The sequence below is a fragment of the Amblyomma americanum genome, chromosome 1 (assembly GCF_052857255.1).
Source record: "Amblyomma americanum isolate KBUSLIRL-KWMA chromosome 1, ASM5285725v1, whole genome shotgun sequence".
NCBI classification, from domain to species: Eukaryota; Metazoa; Arthropoda; class Arachnida; order Ixodida; family Ixodidae; genus Amblyomma; species Amblyomma americanum.
Genome location: NC_135497.1, coordinates 151,160,716 through 151,188,473, shown reverse-complemented (window position 1 = coordinate 151,188,473; position 27,758 = coordinate 151,160,716). Strand labels below are relative to the sequence as shown.

At 47.7% G+C, this 27,758-nt stretch overlaps 2 protein-coding genes across 3 annotated transcripts; both read right to left on the bottom strand.

Annotated features, from left to right (window-relative positions):
• Window positions 1-1,885: 1,885 nt before the first annotated feature.
• LOC144136439 (tubulin beta-4 chain-like) lies at window positions 1,886-7,920 on the bottom strand. 2 transcript variants are annotated; one of them, XM_077668762.1, is made up of 7 exons: window positions 7,658-7,920; window positions 6,844-6,952; window positions 5,639-5,749; window positions 4,477-4,721; window positions 4,128-4,327; window positions 2,184-2,620; window positions 1,886-2,037 (listed from the first exon to the last, which is right to left on the bottom strand). In XM_077668762.1, exons 1-7 carry the CDS (start codon window positions 7,712-7,714, stop codon window positions 1,886-1,888), a joined length of 1,311 nt encoding a protein of 436 aa, XP_077524888.1. In that variant the 5' UTR covers window positions 7,715-7,920. The 2 variants fall into 2 exon arrangements, with proteins under 2 accessions (XP_077524888.1, XP_077524898.1); XM_077668772.1 differs by having other exon boundaries at window positions 5,639-5,746.
• Window positions 7,921-12,308: 4,388 nt separating this feature from the next.
• Window positions 12,309-22,510, bottom strand: LOC144114286 (tubulin beta-4 chain-like). Its single transcript, XM_077647919.1, has 6 exons — window positions 22,016-22,510; window positions 15,729-15,837; window positions 14,599-14,709; window positions 14,208-14,352; window positions 12,611-13,047; window positions 12,309-12,460 (listed from the first exon to the last, which is right to left on the bottom strand). The coding sequence occupies exons 1-6, from the start codon at window positions 22,508-22,510 to the stop codon at window positions 12,309-12,311; spliced, it is 1,449 nt and encodes a 482-aa protein (XP_077504045.1).
• Between the last annotated feature and the right edge of the window lie 5,248 nt (window positions 22,511-27,758).

The following is a 27,758-nucleotide window of genomic DNA, read 5'->3' as shown; positions in this document are numbered from 1 at the left end:
TGATGATTCAGAAAAAGGTCGTACAACTGGCCGAAGACGCCGCCACAAGCCAGGACATTCTGGCTGTCGTTTAGGCGAAGGGCCTAAGTCCTCTCAGACTGTTGGAAATAAAAGTTTTAGAATCCATATGCAGCCAAAATTGTGCGTTGTGGACTATACACTGCGTGCGGACTGTATACCGAATATTACGGTAAGGCGGTAAAAATGCAACGAGTTCCCATCCAGTAGTGCACGAGTTGTCGCCGAATTTCGCGTTACACTGCCGCGACCTGGATTCTATTTGACCACGAAAATCCTCGCAGTCGCCGACGGCAACAGATGGCACAGATCCTTGACAGTAACCTCGACTCGCAGACAATCAGTCGTAATTATACCAGCGGTAGCCCCATCGAGAAGGCTTCCCAAATATTCCGCCATGGGGGTACCAGCTGAAAACCACTTACCATGACATTGGCTCTACACACTGGGAATCAAATCACGAACGCCACAGCTCGCGGTCATAAAACCATGCGGTAGTCGACGAAGTGGGAACTTAACCTGTAATGCAAACGTACTACGGAGACATACTTGAGCCCCTCAGGGACATCAGGAAGCGCTTTCCTACCAGCCATGCAAAACTTTGAAGGATCATTTAAGCTCCGCCCTAAGGGTATAACGCGGTAGCGCAATCGGTTAATTACCATATATGCAAACGGTCGTTCTCTACTTTGCATCCAAAAATACCTGGGCATTCAATACCTGGGCAATCAAGAGCTTGCGATTTTTCACTCACAACACCGAAAACACGAACATCGGCACTGGATTTTCGGGTGAACGGGGCCTTTACCGCTATCGCGTTAAGAGCTGATGATGCTGAGGCTAAACTGCTATAGAGACAAAGAGCTGTTTACCTCAGGCCTTCGCCGGAAATATCGCTCCCGCCTCCAACCATAGGGCTTTCAGATAACGAAAGCTCGCGTGGCTTCCAAAGCACCTACCCTCCGTTTCTGTGGACACCACGCCAAGGGATTCTGAATCAATAACGCAGAATTCAACACGGGCAATGTTCGTTGAGTATTAAGGGTTCAGGGCTCCTCACAGTGGCGAATCGCCAAACCCTTTAGCGACGAGCCTTTCTGTGCTGCGTCCCGGGTTAGGGCTATGCCGCTCACAGAAGAAAGAGATATGGGCCTTGTGGTTCGATCGCTACAGGTTCAGCAGTACGAGGAGCTCGACTATCGCTGAACAATGAATTGGTCAAGCAGCCTCAAATGCTACTTGATGTCCTGTCGGCGTCTTCTCAACGTGTTTGCCTTCCCTCAAGTAGAAGGCCCTCTCAAGGAAAGTGATTCGATCGTCCTTGTATTGACGAAGATCCCGTCACTGAAATTTTTGTTAAAAATCGTAAAAATGAGACAGAAGATGATGGCTAGATAATACGCCAAAAAAACTTAGTCAAGTAACGCTGAGAATAATAAGCAAAATGTATTCTCCGTAGCGATGTTCTAAAAACCGGCTCGTCTCATATCAGTTTCGACAGTACAGAGAATTTGCCACATCATCAGACAGGAAGTATCCGAGACCAAAAATAGCTCATCAAAACTTTCCTTAAGATCACCTTGCGTTCGCTCTAAAAGTGGTTCGATGAGAAGATTTTAACAGATTTTAGAGTTTCGTCAAAATGCTGAAAACGCCGGTCACACGGCTATTTACAGATGTGCGCACATTGCAATACAGTAAGGGTTAGCTGCTTTGCATGACCATCCTTGTGACGCACTCCGGGCCTACGAGATACTGAAGTGCACAAGCACCTGGCTCAAAAAGAAGGATCCATGACAAACACATTATTGTAAAGCGAAAGAAAAAAAGCACTGCACACAAAAAACTGGGGCTCTGCCTGGGTCTCCTAGAATTCCCCTTCATCATCAGCTGTTGCCTCCTGGTACTGTTGGTATTCTGACACCAGTTCGTTCAAGTTGGACTCTGCCTCGGTGAACTCCAACTCGTCCATGCCCTCTCCGGTGTACCAGTGCAGAAAGGCCTTGCGGCGGAACATAGCTGCAAAAAAATATATCAAGCAGGCGGGGTCACACTCCTAGAACTGTCCCCGAAAATGCGCTGTTCCAGAAAATCGACAGCAATGGGTACCTACAATGAAAGCATGTGCTTTTAAGAAGCACTTTCAAATCAAACACGATGGTCACCTGTAAACTGCTCGGAGATCCGCTTGAAAAGCTCTTGAATGGCTGTGCTGTTCCCAATGAAAGTAGCAGACATCTTCAGACCTCGAGGCGGTATGTCACAGACAGCTGTCTTTACGTTGTTCGGGATCCATTCAACGAAGTAACTCGAGTCCTTGTTCTGGATGTTGAGCATCTGGTCATCGACTTCCCGCATGCTCATTCGGCCTCTGAAGACTGCAGCAACTGTCAGGTAACGACCGTGGCGGGGGTCGCAAGCAGCCATCATGTTTTTGGCATCGAACATCTGTTGCGTCAGCTCCGGCACAGTCAGAGCGCGGTACTGCTGGCCGTCGCGGGACGTGAGTGGAGCAAAGCCAGTCATGAAGAAGTGGAGGCGAGGGAAGGGCACCATGTTAACGGCCAGCTTGCGAAGATCAGCATTCAGCTGCCCAGGAAATCTGTGAGGAATGAGACGGTGCTTGATTAGAAGCCCGCTTAATTCACAAGGGGAGAGAGAATTTACAGAGGTATGTCGGGCGCTCTTGTTTGGGAGCAGTCAGAACAAGATTGTGGTAAGATTATGGAGCAGCTACAACGGTAAGTGGAGGCATCTTGTAGAATGTCGCGATTGTTGCCGCTGTTCATTCAAAGCTTTTGAATATCGGGTCATCAAATTTGAAATTCAGTTCTCTTCACGCCAGTGCAGACAACGAAGCCCAATGAAAGAACGAACTCATGGAAATTTCAGAAGTGACATAGTTTACACTTTGCCAGTCTGTTCTAGAGAACATTAAAACTGCATGCCTGTTATTTGCCTCAGCCAAATTACAACGGCGGAGAAACAAACCAGCTCCAGTAAGATAACATGATTTCTTCTTTTGCTGGTTTCGATTCATTGGCAAAATCACAAAAAATAAAAATGGATTATTCACGTGGTCACTGCTTCGTATCCAGCTTCAAAGGTTATACAAATTACTACATTAGGAGAACATCGATGGGTATTAACTTCACCGGTCTGCCGGTTGTCGTGGCACTTTAAAATTATGTGATCGTTCTCCAGGCCCTAAAACACCATCCCCCAACAATGGCAACCGATATTTATTCCAGAATGACTGCTCAGCAGGCTGATGTGGTACTCTGCTCCCAACTTCCTCAGAAAGTGCCACTATTTATCGAAGAAAAACTTCCATACCAAAACGTGGGAATTTGTATTCCCTTTTCCCGAAGAGAAAACGGGGATAACTGATTTCACTGTACGTGAGGCTTTATATAGAGGTCCTGTACGCTAGGATTAAGGAGCTGAACGAGATAAATGTGCGCTTTATAAAGGAGAAACAGTTCAAAAAGCATTCTCCCCTGACACACACCTAAAATATTTTCAAGAGATTTGAGATGTTTGCTTTTTGAACAGAGTAGTTTTTCATCATTTACAGCGCGAGGCCTTAATTTACATTTTCGCCTCATGAGTTTTCTGAGGTACAGTGGTTAAACACGGCCATTTTATTCCCAATGTGTGCAATCGCATGCCGTAGATTAGGCGCCGCTCCATTATTCCCGACGACAGCCGCCTTCTCGTTATTGCTGCCGCTGCCGAATTCACTTTCCTTGAAGTGCTTTTCAAAGCTTCCTTGAGCAGCTGCTTGGCTGGCTATAGCAGGTGCGGTGTTTGTTAGTTTTTATGCGGACGGTGAGGGTGCTTTTATTTGCTTTCTTGCTCGTCATTGTATTTTCTGAAAATATTGCCACCACATGCACTTCATACATGGAGATTAGCTGTATTTTATTACTCTAAATATTTTGTAAGAGACCTTGGCGACCGCAGTCTTTGCAGTGCTTGTTCCATAATGAACCGATCACTGCCGTCGGAACTAGCAATTCGGCGGATGGTGTCGACCTCTTTGGGCTCTTTATGAACATGCATGAGGCGCTTAAGTGACCCCTTGAACGAAGCTGTGAAATACTTACCTCAGGCATGTGGTCACACCCGACATCGTTGCAGAAACCAAGTGGTTAAGGTCTCCGTAGGTGGGAGTCGTGAGCTTCAGCGTCCGGAAGCAGATGTCGTAGAGTGCTTCGTTGTCGATGCAGTAGGTCTCGTCGGTGTTCTCCACAAGCTGATGCACTGACAAAGTAGCATTGTAGGGCTCGACGACAGTGTCCGAAACCTAGAAGTAGCCGCAGGAAGAGAATGAGGACTTTGTGCATAACGGCTAATCAAAATTCAAGGAAGACGCCTTATAAAGCAAGGCCGAAATGTCATGTTTGATTTGTTTCAAAGATGCAGAAATTGGGTCCTGAAGATAATGTCACACACCTTTGGAGAGGGCACTACACTGTAGGTGTTCATGATGCGATCGGGGTACTCTTCACGGATCTTCGAGATGAGCAGTGTGCCCATGCCAGATCCAGTACCACCGCCCAGGGAGTGGGTCAGCTGGAATCCCTGCAGACAGTCGCAGGATTCCGCTTCCTTGCGCACAACGTCGAGCACCGAGTCCACATGTTCAGCACCCTCGGTGTAGTGGCCCTTGGCCCAGTTGTTGCCAGCACCACTCTGACCTGAAGGGGCAGGTTGTGAAAGGCATATGCTTGCAGAAACTGTATCCTGAAGAAAATCAGTACTGGAATATGCAATAAAGGAAAGCCACTATCCAAACACACTTCACACAGCAGCCAGAAAGGCAACAAAAATTGACTTAAGTGGCCAGATGGCCGTAGCCAATAGGGGGATAAACACCGCATTTCATAGGTAAAGTTAAGTTTGGATAATATTAGGATGCTGTTACGTGTGAATTAATTTAATTAATTTTCAGGCATGTAAAGACTATAACAAGTGATGGCTATGTTTCACTGGGCCTTCAGAACTCAATCTCGGCAATAAGTCACTCTGGTAAAAGAGCTATGTGGCAGACAAGACGAGGACAGAAGGAGGCTCTCTGCAGGACCCATCTTTTATCGCTGTCCTAATTTTTTTTTGCACTCTGCCAGATTTCTCCCCCTGAGGACTACATCCAGTCGTTAATTAATATGTCACATACTTGTTTTGCTGGAGTGATGTGGGGCGTTGTGTTCTGCGGTATACCAACTGCGGATAGAATCTTAATTTGGAAAAAGCACATATATTGCCACTCTCGTACTTACGCCCGTTTCGCTGCACATTAAAGTCGTGTTGAACCTTCAAGCTTACGCGTGAGTCTTGGGGCCACTTCTAACGGAACTTATAAAAATGACTTCATATTCAACTCAAAGGCACTTGATTTCGTGGCTGCATGAAACTGACTGGCACTTGGACTGGATTGAACTCAACAAGGGTACGCAGTGCGTACAGAGATATGGGCACAAATTTTAGCCAGTTCTGCGCATTAAAATTTAGTCTATATCGTGCGCTCTTGTGAGTGTGCTGATTTAGTGTGCTTTAAGATGAAATGGTGCAAAATTAAATATGTTGCTTCAGGAAATGACGAGCAATCCCTTACCGAACACGAAGTTGTCCGGCCGGAAGAGTTGTCCGAAGCGTCCCGAGCGGACGGCGTCCATGGTTCCCGGCTCCAGGTCAACCAGGATGGCCCGAGGCACGTATTTACCTCCTCAAACAAAAAATAAATATCACTTAGGTGCAACAAAAGTACGTTCCTGTGGTTACAAACGCTGCATGTATGCTGTGCACATCAATACCGTGGTGAGCCTCTCTGGCGCACGGTTGTTCTGCGAAGCATTACCATGCGTGCATCACAAAGAAATAAGCAAAAGAAGCAAAGAAAAGAGATCCTGCTAACAATAAAGATGTGACAGCTGATAAAAGCAGCACTATAATAGCCCTAGACCCCCTCCCCCCGTCCAATCCTTAAACAGCAGCTTCAACAATACTTATTAAATTTGGTTGGAGTAGCAAACCACTTACAATGTGATTAGGACAATTTAAATGCATTAAAATATAGTTACTGCAATTAACGTTGCTTTAAGCCATTCTGTTCTCTATTACTAAACGTTTAATGCGGTACATGGTATTATAATTGGGAAGGCGCTACTGGGTTATCAGAGGGGCAGTAAGTAATGCAGGCGTACGGACTACTTTGGTCCACTTGGGGCTGTTTCACGTGCGATAACATCACCGAGCACATGTCTGAACATTTAGCCTACATCGAAATGCGGCCGCTGCCGCAAGATTCAATCCCACGATGACGCTAAAGCCGAACGCCATAGCCACTGAAGCACAACACCGTTACTGTTGCCAAACATGGCGTTAAAACTTTTATCCCACCCACGACAACACGGGGAAACTTTGTCGAGGTGAGACTAACGGTATGTCATCGTCAAACCTGACCATGTTATGATTCATGACTCCGTCAGCGGCATTGTGAACAATCCTGATTTGTGAAAAAAAAATCGTGTTTGATGAAAAGCGTTCTAAGTGAACCTAGGTGTGTTGAAAAAAATGTGGCCGGAACAACTGCACTGGCATAACATGCCGCAAGCAGAAGAGGCCATGACGCGTTCAGTGCGACTAATCAAAATCATCGACGATCGGTTTTACGGTGTAAAACTCGCCAGGGCGTGCCGCTCAAGATGATCCGCTGAGAGGCCAGGGGTCAGTTTAACAGCGTTAAAGAGCAAAGCGCGCTCTACGGTACGAGAAAGTTCCAAAGTGAAATTATCAACAGAAATACAGGAAGACGTGTACCGGGGGCCTCGTTGTAGTAGACATTGATGCGCTCCAACTGGAGGTCCGAATCTCCATAGTACGCTCCGCTTGGATCGATGCCGTGCTCATCGGAAATGACCTCCCAAAACTGCCAACGTGTAAAGACATCGGTACTCATCATGGTGTCACAGTGAGCAGCGACCACTATCAAATCACATTTAGAGGCATGAATTCGCTTCTAACACGAAATAACTCCAAAGACCTTAAACATCATAGCTGAAACCGGTTCAGGTGGCATTCTGGGGCTCATAATCATCAGCGTTCCTGATGGCGAAAAACTGGCAGAGCCTAAAGCACTTCAGTCCATTGAATAGCGTCATGTGTGAAACCTACGATACGGGAAAAAAATCCCATTAAAGAATCCCCGGCCTCCGCGTGATCCCTTTTGAGGCAGTCAGTGGGCCTAAGAATGCTACATGCCTCCTCTCCGCCAAGAACGACGGTAAAGGCTCAGGTAGGTGACATAAACCAACAAGAAACTCAAATAGCGAGCGGCAAGTAAAATGTCAACACGAAAACAAAGGTCAAGAACCAGAGACTCCACTTGCGCCGGAGCGCAACGTTTTACGCACAGAAGGCACGACTAAGTACAAAAGCAGTGCGGCTACTACCAGCCATGACTTTTTTACAAGTTAAGTACTTAAACCCGTAGCCTGAAACTACATCCTAGAGCACGGTGTTAAGGCCGCAACGCAATCGCTAGCGTAAAACGCTTCGGAACAGGCACTGAGGTCGTAAGAAAGTCGCGACAGCTCCAGCCACGAAATATCCCGAGGTGAAAGAGGTGGCTTACCTTCGCTCCAATCTGGTTTCCGCATTGTCCTGTCTGGATGTGGAGTATCTCGCGCATTTTGGATGCCTCTCCGCGACTCAGCTGCCAAGGTGCCGACTGCAAGCCTGGGTCAGGGGTGCACGTATCTGTAGCCTTGCGCCGCAACGTCGCTAACTTCTTCCTCAACTGTTTTCCTATGTTTACACGTGGCAACTTGATAGCACCTAAGAAAGCGCTACAGGCTCTTTCTCCCAAGGTAAATGTGCCTTTGAGCCCGTATGTAAGACTTTCAGTACACGTAATAGATGCCGTGTAGAGCATATGCGCAGTACAATACGAACTTTTTCTCGTTGCGGATATCATCCGGCCATACGGGGTGCTCACACCTGGCTGCAGGGGCGAACGCGCTGGCACGCGTCATGGCCAGCTTTTACTTTCTTTTCTCAGTGCTCGAGAGGTAGAAAAGAAGAGAAAGAGGCTGGCCTGAAAAATAAATATCTGGCCTGCTACTCTGCACTGGGGAACTGGAAGAGGAGAAAAAAGAGGGTCACGACGGGACATGATGATAATGGCAGGAGGCAGATGGAAAAATACAAGGGAGAGAAGAAACTTTATTAGGATCGTATGGCGGGACTTCCCTTAAGCTCGGTGGGTGGTTTTGCTCATTTCATGATTCGACTGGCCTTGGCCGCCCGGCGAACTTGTTGGATGAGTTCCTGCTGGTCCTCCAGGATATACAGGGTAGCTGTTGTTGTTGTTTCCCTTACAAAAGATGGCCCGTACCCGCACTAGAGGATCGGCTAAAAATAGGTAGAAAAGAAGAGAAAGAGGCTGGCCTGAAAAATAAATATCTGGCCTGCTACTCTGCACTGGGGAACGGGAAGAGGAGAAAAAAGAGGGTCACGACGGGACATGATGATGATGGGAGGAGGCAGATGGAAAAATACAAGGGAGAGAAGAAACTTTATTAGGATCGTATGGCGGGACTTCCCTTAAGCTCGGTGGGTGGTTTGCTCATTTCAGGATTCGACTGGCGTTGGCCGCCCGGCGAACTTGTTGGATGAATTCCTGCTGGCCCTCCAGGATATACAGGGTTGCTGTTGTTGTTGTTGCCCTTACAAAAGATGGCCCGTACCCGCACTAGAGGATCCGCTAAAAATAGGAAGGCAAAGATATCAGTTGTTGTTGTTGGCCTGAGAAAAATCGCGCATACTCACAAGAGGCATTGGCCATGACCCGGCGGTGACTACCACTTTTGTAGATTGCATGGGGCAGAAATGAGACGATATTTCAAATTTGAGCAACTCAGTTTCTCTCAGAGATGGTTGAGGGTGGTAAGAAAAGAAAAACAGCAATAGGAATGTAATAAAATGAGAAGACCGAAATAAATGGATAGAAGGTGTAAAACTACAGATCATGATGGCAGTCGTTTAAATAATAATAATTTGTTTTGGGGGAAAGGAAATGGCGCAGTATCTGTCTCATATTTCGTTGGACACCTTAACCGCGCCGCAAGGGAAGGGATAAAGGAGGGAGTGAAAGAATAAAGGAAGAGAGAGGCGCTGTAGTGGAGGGCTCCGGAATAATTTCAACTACCTGGGGATCTTTAACGTGCACTGAAATCGCACTGCATACGGGCGCCTTAGCGTTTTTCATCCATAAAAACGCAGCCGCCGCGGTCGGGTTCGAACCCGGGAACTCCGGATCAGTAGTCGAGCGCCCTAACCACTGAGCCACCGCGGCGGGCATCTGCACTGAAGGAGCAGGTGATTTGTGGTCAACCGTCTTTGGTTGTCGTTGGTCTCGCAAGGTTAATGACTCACTCCCATAAAGAGGGATCAGCTCAGAATCCGGCGAAGGCCAAGAAGTGCGTAAAAAGTGTACCTTATATTATTTAAAGGAAATTTGAGTTTTTAGAGATGAACATATCGCGGAACGTCGAAAACCTCGTCTTCCTCATCTTTGGGTGAATCATGAGCTTGCCGTTAAAAAATATAAACACTGATCGAACTGTTCCTTTATGCGGTTGAATGTAAGTAAATAAATGTTATTTGACTCATTCATTCGTTGTGCTTACCCAAATGAAGCTTTTGAATTTGCATACGCTCGGAGTGCCTTGTGCTTGTCAGTGATTGGAACGAGGAAAACGCTACGGACGAGGATGATGAGCGGAGTGGAGGTCGTAATTTCTAATCTGTAGCATATTTCCTTGCCGTGAGATGCCTAGCATTTCCTGTATACTGAGAAAGAATTTGATTTTATATATATATAGGGGGAGGGACAGGGGGAGGGACCGAAATTCTGTAACATATACTATTGTTTCTGGTATACAGTCTGCGAGTTATACATGCTAAAAACTTTATATTTTGCGCTTTGCGGACCATCTGTATATATGCACTGCACAGCATTTTTTTCTTTTTCAACATCGCTGAATGTGGCACAAAGTTCGGGAAGCTTACTCTATTGCCACGTTTTGTGATACTTGAACTGCGCCAAATATAGTTTTATGTGCTGTTCGCACGCCTGATTATGATAGTGTATGTAAAGAGTGCGGAAAGTCTAGAATTTTTTTTTCTTGGCAGCCGTCTCCAGACCATACATTCCAGAACCCAGTTATGTGTAGTCTTGATTATCCGTCACAATATTCAAATGGGTGCAAGCTATGTCACCACAACGCGGATCTCAACCATATATATTGGAAATGCCCTATTGCCCCCCTGGAGGAAAAAAAAGTTCTGTCGCTTGACCAATGGGAGGCTCTCCTATTCAGCACCGATCTGATGATTCAGACAAAGGTCGTACAACTGGCCGAAGACGCCGCCACAAGCCAGGACATTCTTGCTGTCGTTTAGGCGAAGGGCCTAAATCCTCTCAAACTGTTGGAAATAAAAGTTTTACAATCCATAAGCAGCCAAAATTGTGCGTTGCGGACTATACACTGCGTGCGGACTGTATACCGGATATTACGGTAAGGCGATAAAAATGCAACGAGTCCCAATCCAGTAGTGCACGAGTTGTCGCCGAATTTCGCGTTACACTGCCGCGACCTGGATGCTATTTGACCACGAAAACCCTCGCAGTCGCCGACAGCAACAGATGGCATAGATCCTTGACAGTAACCTCGACTCGCAGACAATCAGTCGTAATTATACCAGCGGTAGCCCCATCGAGAAGGTTTCCCAAATATTCCGCCATGGGGGTACCAGCTGAGAACCACTTACCATGACATGGGCTCTACACACCGGGAATCAAATCACGAACGCCACAGCTCGCGGTCATAAAACCAAGCGGTAGTCGACGAAGTGGGAACTTATCCTGTAAAGCAAACGTACTACGGAGACATACTTGAGCCCCTCAGGGTCATCAGGAAGCGCTTTCCTACCTGCCATGCAAAACTTGGAAGGATCACTTAAGCTCCGCCCTAAGGGTATAACGCGGTAGCGCAATCGGTTAATTACCATATATGCAAACGGTCGTTCTCTACTTTGTATCCAAAAATACCTGGGCATTCAATACCTGGGCAATCAAGAGCTTGCGATTTTTCACTCACAACACCGAAAACACGAACATCGGCACCGGATTTTCGGGTGAACGGGGCCTCTACCGCTATTGCGTTAAGAGCTGGTGATGCTGACGCTAAACTGCTATAGAGACAAAGAGCTGTTTACCCCAGGCCCTCGCCGGAAATATCGCTCCCGCCTCCAACCATAGGGCTTTCAGATCACGAAAGCTCGCGTGGCTTCCAAAGCACCTACCCTCCGTTTCTGTGGACACCACGCTAAGGAATTCTGAATCAATAGCGCAGAATTCAACACGGGCAATGTTCGTTGAGTATTAAGGGTTGAGGGCTCCTCACAGTGGCGAATCGCCAAAGCCTTTGGCGACGAACCTTTCTGCGCTGCGTCCCGGGTTAGGGCTATGGCGCTCACAGAAGAACGAGATATGGACCTTGTGGTTCGATGGCTACAGGTTCAGCAGCCCCGAGGAGCTCGACTATCGCTGAACAATGAATTGGTCAAGCAGCGTCAAATGCTACTTGTTGTCCTGTCGGCGTCTTCTCAACGTGTTTTCCTTCCCTCAAGTAGAAGGCTCTCTCAAGGAAAGTGATTCGATCGTCCTTGTATTGACGAAGATCCCGTCACTGAAATTTTTGTTAAAAATCGTAAAAATGAGACAGAAGATGATGGCTAGATAATACGCCAAAAAAACTCAGTCAAGTAACGCTGAGAATAATAAGCAAAATGTATTCTCCGTAGCGATGTTCTAAAAACCGGCTCGTCTCATATCAGTTTCGACAGCACAGAGAATTTGCCACATCATCAGACAGGAAGTATCCGAGACCAATAATGGCTCATCAAAACTTGTTTTCCTTAAGATCACCTTGGGTTCGCTCTATAAGTGGTTCGATGAGAAGATTTTAACAGATTTTAGAGTTTCGTCAAAATGCTGAAAACGCCGGTCACACGGCTATTTACAGATGTGCGCACATTGCAATACAGTAAGGGTTAGCTGCTTTGCATGACCATCCTTATGACGCACTCCGGGCCTACGAGATACTGAAGTGCACACGCACCTGGCTCAAAAAGAAGGATCCATGACAAACAAACACTTTATTGTAAAGCGAAAGAAAAAAAGCACTGCACACAAAAAACTAGGGCTCTGCCTGGGTCTCCTAGAATTCCCCTTCATCCTCAGCTGTGGCCTCCTGGTACTGTTCGTATTCCGACACCAGTTCGTTCAAGTTGGACTCTGCCTCGGTGAACTCCAACTCGTCCATGCCCTCTCCGGTGTACCAGTGCAGAAAGGCCTTGCGGCGGAACATAGCTGCAAAAAAAATGATATATCAAGCAGGCGGGGTCACACTCCTAGAACTGTTCCCGAAAATGCGCTGTTCCAGAAAATCGACAGCAATGGGTACCTACAATAAAAGCATGTGCTTTTGAGAAGCACTTTCAAATCAAACACGATGGTCACCTGTAAACTGCTCGGAGATCCGCTTGAAAAGCTCTTGAATGGCGGTGCTGTTCCCAATGAAAGTAGCAGACATCTTCAGACCTCGAGGCGGTATGTCACAGACAGCTGTCTTTACGTTGTTCGGGATCCATTCAACGAAGTAACTCGAGTCCTTGTTCTGGATGTTGACCATCTGGTCATCGACTTCCCGCATGCTCATTCGGCCTCTGAAGACTGCAGCAACTGTCAGGTAACGACCGTGGCGGGGGTCGCAAGCAGCCATCATGTTTTTGGCATCGAACATCTGTTGCGTCAGCTCCGGCACAGTCAGAGCCCGGTACTGCTGGCCGTCGCGGGACGTGAGTGGAGCAAAGCCAGTCATGAAGAAGTGGAGGCGAGGGAAGGGCACCATGTTAACGGCCAGCTTGCGAAGATCAGCATTCAGCTGCCCAGGAAATCTGTGAGGAATGAGACGGTGCTTGATTAGAAGCCCGCTTAATTCACAAGGGGAGAGAGAATTTACAGAGGTATGTCGGGCGCTCTTGTTTGGGAGCAGTCAGAACAAGATTGTGGTAAGATTATGGAGCAGCTACAACGGTAAGTGGAGGCATCTTGTAAAATGTCGCGAATGTTGCCGCTCTTCATTCACAGCTTTTGAATATCGGGTCATCAAATTTGAAATTCAGTTCTCTTCACGCCAGTGCAGACAACGAAGCCCAATGAAAGAACGAAATCATGGAAATTTCAGAAGTGACATAGTTTACACTTTGTCAGTCTGTTCTAGAGGACATTAAAACTGCATGCCTGTTATTTGCCTCAGCCAAATTACAACGGCGGAGAAACAAACCAGCTCCAGTAAGATAACATGATTTCTTCTTTTGCTGGTTTCGATTCATTGGCAAAATCACAAAAAATAAAAATGGATTATTCACGTGGTCACTGCTTCGTATCCAGCTTCAAAGGTTATACAAATTACTACATTAGGAGAACATCGATGGGTATTAACTTCACCGGTCTGCCGGTTGTCGTGGCACTTTAAAATTATGTGATCGTTCTCCAGGCCCTAAAACACCATCCCCCAACAATGGCAACCGATATTTATTCCATAATGACTCATGAGTTTTCTGAGGTTCAGGGGTTAAACACCTCCATTTTATTCCCAATGTGTGCAATTGCATGCCGTAGATTAGGCGCCGCTCCATTATTCCCGACGACAGCCGCCTTCTCGTTATTGCTGCCGCTGCCGAATTCACTTTCCTTGAAGTGCTTTTCAAAGCTTCCTTGAGCAGCTGCTTGGCTGGCTATAGCGGGTGCGGTGTTTGTTAGTTTTTATGCGGATGGTGAGGGTGCTTTTATTTGCTTTCTTGCTCGTCATTGTATTTTCTGAAAATATTGCCACCACATGCACTTCATACATAGAGATTAGCTGTAGTTTATTACTCTAAATATTTTGTAAAAGACCTTGGCGACCGCAGTCTTTGCAGTGCTTGTTCCATAATGAACCGATCACTGCCGTCGGAACTAGCAATTCGGCGGACGGTGTCGACCTCTTTGGGCTCTTTATGAACATGCATGAGGCGCTTAAGTGACCCCTTGAACGAAGCTGTGAAATACTTACCTCAGGCATGTGGTCACACGCGACATCGTTGCAGAAACCAAGTGGTTAAGGTCTCCGTAGGTGGGAGTCGTGAGCTTCAGCGTCCGGAAGCTGTTGTGAGTCGCGTGAGTCTTGGGGCCCCTTCTAACGGAACTTATAAAAGTGACTTCATATTCAACTCAATGGCACTTGATTTCGTGGCTGCATGAAACTGACTGGCACTTGGACTGGATTGAACTCAACAAGGGTACGCAGTGCGTACAGAGATATGGGCACAAATTTTAGCCAGTTCTGCGCATTAAAGTTTAGTCTATATCGTGCGCTCTTGTGAGAGTGCTGATTTAGTGTGCTTTAATATGAAATGGTGCAAAATTAAATATGTTGCTTCAGGAAATGACGAGCAATCCCTTACCGAACACGAAGTTGTCCGGCCGGAAGAGTTGTCCGAAGCGTCCCGAGCGGACGGCGTCCATGGTTCCCGGCTCGAGGTCAACCAGGATGGCCCGAGGCACGTATTTACCTCCTCAAACAAAAAATAAATATCACTTAGGTGCAACAAAAGTACGTTCCTGTGGTTACAAGCCATGCGTGCATCACAAAGAAATAAGCAAAAGAAGCAAAGAAATGAGATCCTGCTAACAATAAAGATGTGACAGCTGATAAAAGCAGCACTATAATAGCCCTAGACCCTCTCCCCTCCGTCCAATCCTTAAACAGCAGCTTCAACAATATTTATTAAATTTGGTTGGAGTAGCAAAACCACTTACAATGTGATTAGGACAATTTAAATGCATTAAAATGTAGTTACTGCAATTAACGTTGCTTTAAGCCATTCTGTTCTCTATTACTAAACGTTTAATGCGGTACATGGTATTATAATTGGGAAGGCGCTACTGGGTTATCAGAGGGGCAGTAATGCAGGCGTACGGACTACTTTGGTCCACTTGGGGCTGTTTCACGTGCGATGACATCACCGAGCACATGTCTTAACATTTAGCCTACATCGAAATGCGGCCGCTGCCGCAAGATTCGATCCCACGATGCCGCTAAAGCCGAACGCCATAGCCACTGAAGCACAACAACGTTACTGTTGCCAAACATGGCGTTAAAGCTTTCATCCCACCCACGACAACACGAGGAAACTTTGTCGAGGTGAGACTAACGGTGTCATCGTCAAACCTGACCATGTTATGATTCATGACTCCGTCAGCGGCATTGCGAACAATCCTGATTTGTGAAAAAAAAAATCGTTTTTGATGAAGAACGTTCGAAGTGAACCTAGGTGTGTTGAAAAAAATGTGGCCTGAACAACTGCACTGGCATAACATGCCGCAAGCAGAAGAGGCCATCACGCGTTCAGTGCGACTAATCAAAATCATCGACGATCGGTTTTGCGGTGTAAAACTCGCCAGGGCGTGCCGCTCAAGATGCTCCGCTGAGAGGCCAGGGGTCAGTTTAACAGCGTTAAAGAGCAAAGCGCGCTCTACGGTACGAGAAAGTTCCAAAGTGAAATTATCAACCGAAATGCAGGAAGACGTGTACCGGGGGCCTCGTTGTAGTAGACATTGATGCGCTCCAACTGCAGGTCCGAATCACCATAGTACGCTCTGCTTGGATCGATGCCGTGCTCATCGGAAATGACCTCCCAAAACTGCAAACGTGTAAAGACATTGGTACTCATCATGGTGTCACAGTGAGCAGCGACCACTATCAAAGCACATTTAGAGGCATGAATTCGCTTCTAACACGAAATGACTCCAAAGACCTTAAAGACCATAGCTGAAGCCGGTTCAGGTGGCCTTCTGGGGCTCATAATCATCAGCGTTCCTGATGGCGAAAAACTGGCAGAGCCTAAAGCACTTCAGTCCATTGAATAGCGTCAGGCGCGAAACCTAGACGATACGGGAAAAAATCCCATTAAAGAATCCCCGGCCTCCGCGTTATCCCTTTTGAGGCAGTCAGTGGGCCTAAGACTGCTACATGCCTCCTCTCCGCCAAGAACGACGGTAAAGGCTCAGGTAGGTGACATAAACGAACAAGAAACTCAAATAGCGAGCGGCAAGTAAAATGTCAACTCGAAAACAATGGTCAAGAACCAGAGATTCCATTTGCGCCGGGGCGCAACGTTCTACGCACAGAAGGCACGACTAAGTACAAAAGCAGTGCGGCTACTACCAGCCATGACTTTTTTACAAGTTAAGTACTTAAACCCGGAGCCTGAAACTACATCCTAGAGCACGGTGTTAAGGCCGCAACGCAATCGCTAGCGTAAAACGCTTCGGAACAGGCACTGAGGTCGTAAGAAAGTCTGCGTTTTGATGGAGGCAGAACGCTAAGGCGCCCGTGTGCTGTGCGATGTCAGTGCACATTAAGGATCCCTAGGTTGTCGAAATTATTCCGGAGCCCTCCACTACGGCACCCCTTTATTCCTTTCTTCTTTCACTCCCTCCTTTATCCCTTCCCTTACGGCGCGGTTCAGGTGTCCAACGATATATCAGACAGATAAGGCGGCGTTTCTTTTCCCCTAAAACCAATTGTTATTATTATGAGAAGCCCGCAGGCAAAGCAAGCTCTCCAGTGCTCGTAACTCGTCGAATTAGTCAAAATTTGTTGGGCCACAGCGCCGACAGTAACCGCGTTTTTGAAATTGTAAAAACATGCCTCTCAGTAATTAAGCAGCCTAACAGTAATTGTTAAAAAGTTAACTGTACACTATTAGTCAATCAGCACGCTAGTTAGCACGTCTTGTACCTATATTCTGATGTACTACACTGCTGGAAACGCAATGCAGAAAAAAGCGCTCTTCTAACACAAAAACCGTAGTATTAAAAATTGTGTGAAGTCATAGGTGAAACACATTATATACTTGCAAGGAAGCTTGCGTGCATGCTTCCTTCAGAGCCGCGCAAAAAATCGAGTCGACGTGATGTTCCAGTTGTTCAAAAAAGAGCAGATTTATGGGCAGTCATCGGAGTTTGTTGTTGGCCTCGCAAACCTAGTGGTTCATACCTTCTTCCGACGAAATGGCCGAAAATATTGTGTCAGCCAATTGCATAAAAAATTGGAGGGCGCTTAAGCCTTAAGAGCGGGACGCCACAGCGTGTTGCGGAGTTGCCAAGGGGTCCATGGAACGCCATCGCCCGTTCGGCGCGATGCCTTGCCCGTTGGACAATTTAAGGAAAGGAAATGACACCCCTCTCACATATCTCGGTGGGCACGAACCGCGCCGTAAGGGATAATAATAATTGTTTTTTGGGGGAAAGGACATGGCACAGTATCTCTCTCATATATCGTTGGACACCTGAACCGCGCCGTAAGGGAAGGAATAAAGGAGGGACTGAATGAAGAGAGGAATAGGTGCCGTAGTGGAGGGCTCCAGAATAATTTCGACCGCCTGGAGCAAGCCTTCCAGATTGTATTGTAAGTTGATTATTTATTCAAAGTCTTGTTTTCGTAATATATTTTCTATTCCTTGTTTATATTTTTCTTATTTTTCATTGTTCAAAGGTGTACTCGTCAATACATATAAAACCAATAGAAATAGGCAGCTTTATAATGTTGTACAAACGAGGAGCGATGGGGTGCTTTAATAAAGCTTGTGCAGTCTGTCTCAATTCTTCTAATCTTGCTCATGAACAGTGACCAGACAATCTTCTGTTGTGACGACAGGATTTTTTAGGTTACTGAAACGAAATGCTTTACGATTGGCTACGAAGCCAACTAGCGGAGCCCCACTGCGGCCCCACTGTGCTCTGTATAAATAACGTCCTAGAATTGAATTGAGTCGTTTTCCAAAAATCTGACCTGAGTGCAGGCAATTGGAGACTGTTGGGAGGGGGGGCTTACCACTGTGGAGGAACATTGGGGGGACGACAGCCCCCCTCGACCCCCCCCCCTGTTACGGTGTCCTTGGCTTACATATATTATTAGTCGAAGGTTCTAGATAAAAAGGGGGTATGCTCCTCCTCGGACAGTCCAGGGCTGTAGTGGACTCGACTGAGTAGCGCGGTAGGGTAATCAGCCATTACTGGCCCTCACGACTAGCGCTGCCGCATGCTCTGAGAAATGGAAAGGTTCAATCTGTGTCGCTCTCAGTGGTCAAATCAACAACGCTGTGAAGAAAGGGAAGGAGGGACGGCAAAAAGGAAGTAGGAAAGAGGGGCCGCAGTGGAGGCCTGCCCGATTAAATTTAACCCCTTGCGTATTGTGCATTTGCTTCATTTCTTTCACTCTCTTTTCTCACTCATTTCATCCTACCACAAAGAAAGGTGTCTCGACTTTTCTTTATAACGTTTTCCTTTCCTGCAGTATAGCTAGAAAAAGGAAATGAAAATTAGTTTGGGGGAAAAGAAATGGCGCAGTATCTCTCACATGTCGGGTGACAACTGAACCGCGCCGTAAGGAAAGGGATAAAGGAGGAAATGAAAGAAGACAGGAAGAATAAGGTGCCGTAGTGGAGGGCTCCGGAATAATTTCGACCACCTGGGGATCTTTAACGTGCACTGGTATAGCACAGCACCTCAACTCTGCGAACTCGCGTGTATGTAGCTCCACTCCAGAAGAACATGCACTCGGACCCACAAAAGGGACGACGAAAGGCGCGACCGGACTATCTGCGTCGCACACATCGACAGGCACAAAATGCTGCATACGTCGACGCAGCCATGTACCCCGATTCAACAAACGCGGTGGCGGTCGTCTTTGACACCAATTTCAAGGAAATCGCCAGCGCCTTCCTACGGAACTGCTCTCCCACAGTAGCAGAAACTGCTGCAATTGCCCTCGCAATCCAGCACGGCGATGCTACGGGAAATGAGTCAAAATTATTACCAACTCCCATTCCGCGTGTCGCCTCTTCCTCTCTGGCAGACTTCCACACTCCGTCGCTCCCATTCTGACTACCCCACAAGTTCAAAATTCCGCATGCAAGCACCAAATCACTGGGACTCCTGGGCACGAGGCGCTCGAGGGAAACGAGGCCGCGGACACTCTAGCTCGAGGATATACTAACCGAGCGACTAACCTCCCCGACCTCACCTATCTCCCCTCTACGTACGGCGAGCGCCTCCTCCTTCGCGGAACACAAAGACGAGTCTATCCCCCACCACACCGTAAGCTAACGGCGGCAGAGGCGAGGGAATGGCGACAACTACAGACGAACACCTTTCCTAGCCTACACAAGTACTACATCATCATCCCCGACAGATATGACAGAATCTGCTCCTGGTGTGGCGGAATTCCAACATATCACGTAACATGAGGCTGCTCCGGTCCCAAGCCGCCCGAACTAGACAAACATCACTCCGAGGAACAATGGGAGTCTGCCCTGCTCAGCTCTGACTTGGCGACGCAGCGAAAGCTGATATCCCAAGCAAGAGCAACTGCGGTGGACATTGGGGTCCTGAAATAAGGACTCCACCCAAAATCTGTATTTTCGCCTCTCTATCCTATCTTTTTGGAATAAATGTTTTCTACTACTACTACACAGCACACAGGCGCCTTAGCGTTTCGCCTCCATCGAAACGCAGCCGCCGCGGTCGGGTTCGAACCCGCGAACTCCGGATCAGTAGCCGAGGGCCCTAACCACTGAGCCACCGCGGCGGGATAAAAAAAGGGCATAAATTGAAAACTGACAATTGGTTTTCGGGGAAAGTGAATGGTGCAGTATGTGTCACACATATCGGCGGACACCTGAACCGCACCGTATGGGAAGCGATAAAGGAGAGAGTGAAAGAAGAATGGAAGAAAGAGGTGTCGTAGTGGAGCTCTCCGGAATAATTGCGACCCCCTGGGGATCTTTAGTGTTTCAGGGAAGACTAAGTAATTTTGAAAAAGTAGGCTTTTTCAAAAGCAGACTCCTATAAGAGTGCGTATTTTTATGAAGAAACCTGTGTGCCAGCACTCGGAAAAATAGCCCGCAGGGAACATTGCCGGCATTTTGACCCGATTGGCTAATTCTAGTCAAATAACGGCACAAAGCTAATGAAACGACACTCCTGGAATTCTTCCAACTGTTTGCCGGCAGAATGTACCCTGCGCAAAAAACTGCCGGTAATCAAACCTAACCCAAAGAATCACAGAGTGCGCGTTAAAGAACACCAGGTGGTCGAAATTTGCGGAGCCCTTCACTGCGGCGCCCTCATAGACTGAGTCGCTTTGGGACGTTAAACCCCCATAAACTAAACTAACTAGCTACCTAAAGGGACACACTCGATCCCCCAGGGGGGAGGGGAGGGGACTAATATTGATTTGTGCTGTTTCTTTTTCTCTTTTATAAAAACAAAAAACCCTCACAAACGAGGGGGAGAGAGGGGTGCACGTCATGTGACTACAGCGAACCAATAATAGTAATAATAATAATAATTGGTTTTGGGGGAAAGGAAATGGCGCAGTATCTGTCTCATATATCGTTGGACACCTGAACCGCGCCGTAAGGGAAGGGATGAGGGAGGGAGTGAAAGAAGAAAGCAAGAAAGGGGTGCCGTAGTGGAGGGCTCCGGAATAATTTCGACCACCTGGGGATCTTTAACGTGCGCTGACATCGCACAGCACACGGGCGCCTTAGCGTTTTTCCTCCATAAAAACGCAGCCGCCGCGGTCGGGTTCGAACCCGGGAACTCCGGATCAGTAGTCGAGCACCCTAACCACTGAGCCACCGCGGCGGGTAACCAATAATAGGACACCAGAAAATTTTAAATTCGTTTTTGAGGAAATGAAATGCCACAGTAATCGTCTCACATATATGGTGGACACCCGAACCGCGCCGTAAGGGGACATGAAAATCAAAATTTCGACCACCTGGGATCTTTAACGTGCATTGACATCGCACAGCACATGGGCGCCTTAGCGTTTTGCCTCCATAAAAACGCAGCCCCCGCGGTCGGGTTCGAACCCGGGAACTCGGGATCAGTGGTTAGCGCGGTCGGCTACTGATCCGGAGTTCCCGGGTTTGAACCCGACCGCGCTCGGCTACTGATCCGGAGTTCCTGGGTTCAAACCCGACCGCGGCTGCTGCGTTTTTAGGGAGGCAGAACGCTAAGGCGCCCGCGTGCTGTGCGATGTCAGTGCACGTTAAATATCCCCAGGTGGTCGAAATTATTCCGGAGCCCTCCACTACCCTTTCATCTTTCACTCCCTCCTTTTTCTCTTCCTTTACGGCACTGTTGAGGTATCCAACGATATATGAGACAGATACTGCGCCATTTCCTTTCCCCAAATACGAGTTATTATTACTATTATTATTATTAAAATAATAATTGGTTTTTTCCGGAAAGGAAATGGCGCAGTATTTGCCTCATATATCGTTGGACACCTGAACCACACCATAAAGGAAGGGATAAATGAGGGGGTGAAAGAAGAAAGAAAGAGAAAGGTGCCGTAGTGGAGGTCTTCGGAATAATTTCGATCACCTGGGGATCTTTAATGTGCACTGACATTGCACAGCACACGGGCGCCTTAGCGCTTTTCCTCCATGAAAACGCAGCCGCCGCGGTCGGGTTAAAACCCGGGAACTCTGGATCAGTAGACGAGTGCCCTAACCACTGAGCCACCGCGGCGGGTTTATTATTAAAATGAAAATTGGTTGTTGGGGAAAGGAAATGGCGCAATATCTGTCGCATCTCGGCCGACACCTGAACCGTGCCGTAAGGAAAGGAATAAAGGAGTGACTAAGAAAAGACGGGAAGAAAGCCTCCTGTGTATTTTTCTGGAGAATCTGCCGGCTGCCGGCAATATAGCCACTTCATTTTTACAAAGGCTGTACATAGCAGGGCCATAGCGAACCCTCACCTACGGCACTGGGAGCAGTGGTGCGCTCGGTCGGGCTTCACCTGCTGACAGCGTTCGCAGAAGCGCACGCCCCCGCTGGGACCCCGCGTCAGCACGCCCCGGTTCTCCGCCAGGATATCGAGGAACTCTCCGCGTGCCTCGTCGTCGGCGTATTGCTCCAGCAGACGCTGGTCGCTCTCGCTGAGGCCGAAGTAGCCTGGGATGGGCGGCACTGCGGTCACGGTGGTCTGCACGAACGACCAGAGGCACAGCAGCAGCAGCAGGTGGAACACAATGCTGAAGGCCAAGCGCTGCGCGCCTTCCTTGACCAGGGAGCCGCAGAACACGAAGATGTACACGTAGTAGGCCCACGCGAACAGGCCCACAACCATGGCGACCGGAAGCCAGGCGACGAACTCGTGGTTGGAGCGGCGGCGGCGGGCCGACTCGGAGCCACCCGAGGAGGTCTCTATCGCGAATGTAGGTGCCTGAAGTGGAGCAGCGGTCGACTTTCTGGAAGGTGGAATGCGGTTGGTGGCAGCACGCGCTGCTGCCATGCTGATGGGTGTATCATGGGAAGAAAAGGAAGTTCATTCAGTACGGAATTGAAACCTGGACTGCCTGGCAAAGCCGTTCCACAATGGCCCCGTGCTACCTATCGTTCCGGCTACAGCGTACATTACAGCAGCGAGGTTCCGGCGACAAAATTTGCTAAGAATGACAGCTGGATCTCTTTTAAGATCTCATGATTACCTGCACCTGAAGTATTCGTGGAGCAGGCAATCATGCCATTCACGGCAGGTTGAGGTATCTCTATCAAGGCTCCGGTGCCGGATCCCACCCTTAAATATTTATTTGCACACGTCTGGGTTGGCGCTTAATCCCTTCTGCGCATTTTGTGGTGAGAACGAAACCATGGACCATTTTTTGTTGTTTTGTCGCCGGTACACCATGATGCGAAGACGGTTTTTAGAGAAACCTCTACAACAGCTTGCCCTTTGTGTGAACAGCCAAGTCTTACTGTCGTTTGGAGCCACCATACTTGGGTACAGCCACAAGTCTGTTTTTACTGCCGTGCAAAATATTTTAATGGAATCAAGACGGCTACCTTGTTAATTTTTTATTTTTCAATATTATTTTTATTATTACAATTATCATTATCATTTAACTACTCGGCTATAAACATGAGTCTCGATCTCCTGCGTGCGTTGTGCATTTCCCGTTTCATTTCGTTGCTTCTTTTTGTTTGCTTCTTCCGTCCTTACCATTCATTTTAATTTCGTCCACGTATTATTTACCTCATAAACTTTCTGTGCCCCTCAATTCTTGGCCAATCCACTTATGTGGGCATGTGCCATAGTATGTAGACAACAACAACAACAACAACAAGAATCCCCCACCGTGGGTATGTGCTTTTGAGGCAACAACAACAACATCACAGGCGTTGTATACGGTTATGCGCATTAAGCCATTGTCCAGTCTTCGATCTACAAGTTAACAGGGCCCCTGTCTGCGTCTTCCAATCTGTCAGCCTATACACTATTACTACTCATTTTCCCTTCAAAACGTTCCTGTCTCGAGCAGTTAACTGCCTTTGCCTTGGTAACTCCCCTTTAGTGGGTATGTGCCAGCTTTATATGAGGCCAACCAACCAACCAAAATATCGCGTGTGCATTTTGCCCTGAGCCTGAATCTATCGATCATTTTTGGCTTCACTGTAGCCGCTTCACCTCTTTTAGAAGAAAGTTGCTGGAGGTGGTAGTGGTGGAAACATTTATTGCCAAGCAATACAGAGGAGGGCAGACTCCTAACATGACACGAGGCAACCCTTGGAGGACAGCCCTTAGAGAGCTATCCGCTTCAGGGCGTCGGTAATTTTCCGGCGCTGGTCAGCAGCAGCGGAGCTGGCCAGGAGTCTCCCAGTATAACTCCGCCGTGGTTTGGGTGGGGGGTGTGGGAAGGTAGGACATGTGAGGAGGACGTGAAGAAAGTCTCCCGGTTTCCCGCAGAGCTTACAAGAAGACAGGAATTGATCGGGGTAGCGGGTATGAAGGCGAATAGGGTAGAGAGTAGTTCGGGTCTGGAGTCGGCGCCAGTGGGAGGCCTGCGTTAAGGTTAGGGAGGGAGCCGGCGGTGCGTAAACGCACCGGGTATCTCGGTAGTAGGTAAGAATATCTTTGAACGTAAGCAAGACGCTCCTGGGATGGTGGAGGAGGTCCAACGCGGCCCGGAAAGTGAGACCTCGGGCGAGGGAGCGCACCTCCTCGTTACCCGGGAGGCCTGCGTGTGCGCAGTTCCTGATAAGGGTTACGGGATGGATGGGGTGCCAGAAGCGTAGAAAACGAGCCGCGGTGCGGGATATCAGGCCTTTGGCGAAATTGGATAGGGTGTATTTCGAGTCGGAGAGAATTTTGATGGCAGAGGTGAAGATGGCCGCTTCCTCTGCAACTTCCGATGAGTCTCTGGTGACGGATCCTGATGCGATTAGTCGGGCCTGATTATTAGCGACAACGAGAATCATGCGGGAGCCCGACGAGTGCGCTGCCGCGTCCACGTAGACTACCTCGGAACTGTTGTCATAGAGCTTGTGCAGAGCTTCGGCGCGGGCTGCCCTGCGTTCTCCGTCGTGCTCAGCGTACCTGTTCTTAGGGATTGGAAGGATGAGTAGATGGGAGGGTTTCTGGAGGAGCCCTTGCAGTATTTTGACCCTATTTTTAGCAGCCCGCTCTTGCTATGATTTTGCGTCATCACACTTGGGTTCAGCCACTATCTGTTTGCATCGCTGTTCAAAATTTCTTGCTGGAATCTCATCGACTGACTTGCTAAACGTTACAATATTTTCTTTTCTGTGCATTATCATATTTTGTCATAATAATTTATTGATATTTTCTCTCTCTGTCTTGTTCATACAAATTCTCATCTCTTTTTAGTCCATGCTTATTTGAGGTAGAATCCACCGCTGTTGCACTTCCGCGTGCTTCCTCCCGATTCTTGGACGATCCCCCAGTGTGGGTATGTGCCATCTTGTGTAAGGCTAACAAAAACAATATTTCGTGTGACCGCACAGCGAAGTTTCAGCTCCGGTCGTCAGGACTACCAACCCCCCGTGTACACGGAGGATGGCGCCAAGAGTTCTGGCTTACAACAGGACAAGCGGCAGAGGCGAAGTCGTCTTTATACTTAGTTGTCGTTGTTGGCATTACAATATATGACACATACCCACACAGCGGGATCGGCCAAGAATCGGGAGGCATACATTGCTATTCGCCTGTACATTTAAAGGCCTAAATAATAATAACAATATAACAAAATGAAAAGAATAAATAAATTTGGATTAAACTCACGTGCAAGTGCAACATCGGTGGGTTCTAAGTCAAGTAGGGCATGGACTGGAAAGGAAAAATGATTTTGAAACTAAAAAATGATATCTAACATATTTAAAAATGAACTAACCCAAAGAAAATAAAATATTGTAAGGTTTAGCAAGGTGGTTGATGAAATTCCAGCAAGAAATTTTGATCTGCGGGACAGACCTGTAGCTGAAACCAAATGTGGTGGAGATGTGAGACCGATACTGCGCCATTTCCTTTCCCCCTACAACCACTTTAAATTTAAATGACAGCATGAGTGGACTGCTCAAACTAAGGCCAAGATGTTGCAAGGGCTCCTCCAGCAACCTTTTTCTCAATGAGGTGTAGCGGTGGCAGTAGAGTCAAAAAAGATATAGATTTGGGTTCGCGGAAAATTGCGCAGAGGGGAGAGAGCGCCAAACCAGACCTGTGGCGATATAAATTTAGAGGACGGATACGGCAGCGCTGCCTCGTCACAGAGACTTCAAAGTGCCGAGTTCTACAAAAATTCCAGGAAAATCTCACATGTTGATAACCCGTTGATGTTAAAAGAGACCCGTTTTCTGTTGGGAAATGACGGCAGACGTAGTCTGCTTTTGCTTTGTCCGCCTCTAGCGACTCGCCGTGAGCGGGAAGTAAATAGTGTCGCTGGCATACTCGATTTACCATTCCTGTTGTTACGGCGGCAGGTAACGCAATTGGAGCTCGGCAGACGGATGAAGAAAGATGTTTCCTCGTGTGAAGGTTCTGGTGGAGGGTAGATTATACACGCTCAGACCGAATTAATGCTCGTATTTATGGGATAACAGAAGCTCCATCAGAGGTCCTTGTATTCTGCCGAAAATGCCTTCTTACGGGAGCTTTAATAGAACACCATGATGTTGTTGCGAAATAAAATTGAAAATCGATCTTTGAGGAAATGTAGTAGTAAGTGGTTTTTATTAAAATGATTATAAAAAGGAAGGAAAAGATAGAAGCTATCTTACTTCTCGGCAGACACCGCAACCACGTCGTGGTCTTCCACGACGTGGTTGAGGTGTCTGCCGAGAAGGAGGTTGGCGTGAAAGAGAAGGGAAGCAGAGGGCTCCGGAAAGAGCGTAAGGGCGTCTTAACAGTGTTGTTGTTGTGCCCTGAACAAATTTGGCAAGCCGAGCTGATCAAATAACATTTTGCTCGGTCTTAATTACGTATACAGCGGGCATCATAGACGCAGAGGTCCGCGAATATAGATGTTAAATTCATTCCTGCATTTGAAGACCTGAAGTCGAATTTCGCAACGATTTGCTTACAGATCCATTTTTTGCAGAAAATCCGGCGTCATCAGCGTCAGCGTTGTGAGCGAAAAATCTCCGAAGAAACATAGGTGGGCCACCTAGGTCACGTGACCTTGTGGTGTCATCACAACCTGCCCACCGGATTGTGAGCAAACTGACCAACGTGGCAGATGGCAGCTAAATTAATGATTGGTCGGGAAAGGTCGCTCGAAAAAAGCAGCCTGAGTTGCACAAGTCCCACCGCAGCACATTCCATCGCAGTGGCGCATCACTTATTACTGCACCACTGTGCCACGAGTGGTTTCAGGACTCCCAGGGATCTATGAATCTAAAGACGAGAATGACCGATTTCTTATATATGGGCATTTCCCATTAACTCTATCACGTCATAATCTTAAGGTGGAGCGTAAATGTCGCCTCCAATTTTTCGTATCCTAACCATATGCTGTGTCACCCGGGATAGCTGCCACTGGTATACAAGGACGGAACGAACCGCAAGAAGAATCCGTACAGAATCTACTCAGGTATCTGTGTTAAAGCAGTGGCACTAATTAACAAAACTGTTCGTTCCTATAGGGCTAGCATAAGACCGCCGCCCAAGCGCACAGAATTCGAGATGACGCTCAAAAGCAATGCCATTCACTGACCTATTTCTGAGTCTTTTGACCTCATAGGAGAATGCTACCGTACACGTTTGCAAGGAGCGAAAGTTTCAAAGCTGTTTACCCATTACAACAGTCCGCGTAGGCTGGTTGGTTGGTTGGTTGGTTTCGGGGGGAAAGGACATGGCGAAGTATATGTCTCATATATCGGCGGGCACCTGAACCGCGCCGTAAGGGAAGGAATAAAGGAGGGAGTGAAAAAAGAAAGGAAGAAAGAGGTGCCGTAGTGGAGGACTACGGAATAATTTCACCACCTGGGGATCTTTAACGTGCACGTACATCGCACAGCGCACGGGCGTCTTTTGCGTTTCGACTCCATCGAAACGCGGCCGCCGTGGTCGGGTTCGAACCCGGGAGCTCCGGATCAGTAGCCAAGTGCCCTAACCACTGAGCCACCGCGGCGGGTGTCCGTGTAGACTAAATTTCTAGTTCCCATGCGCTTGGCTGTCGTGATCGGCGAATACGCGAGAATGAGCGATTTACTAAGCGTTCTTACACGCGTTACGTTTTGAGTATCGA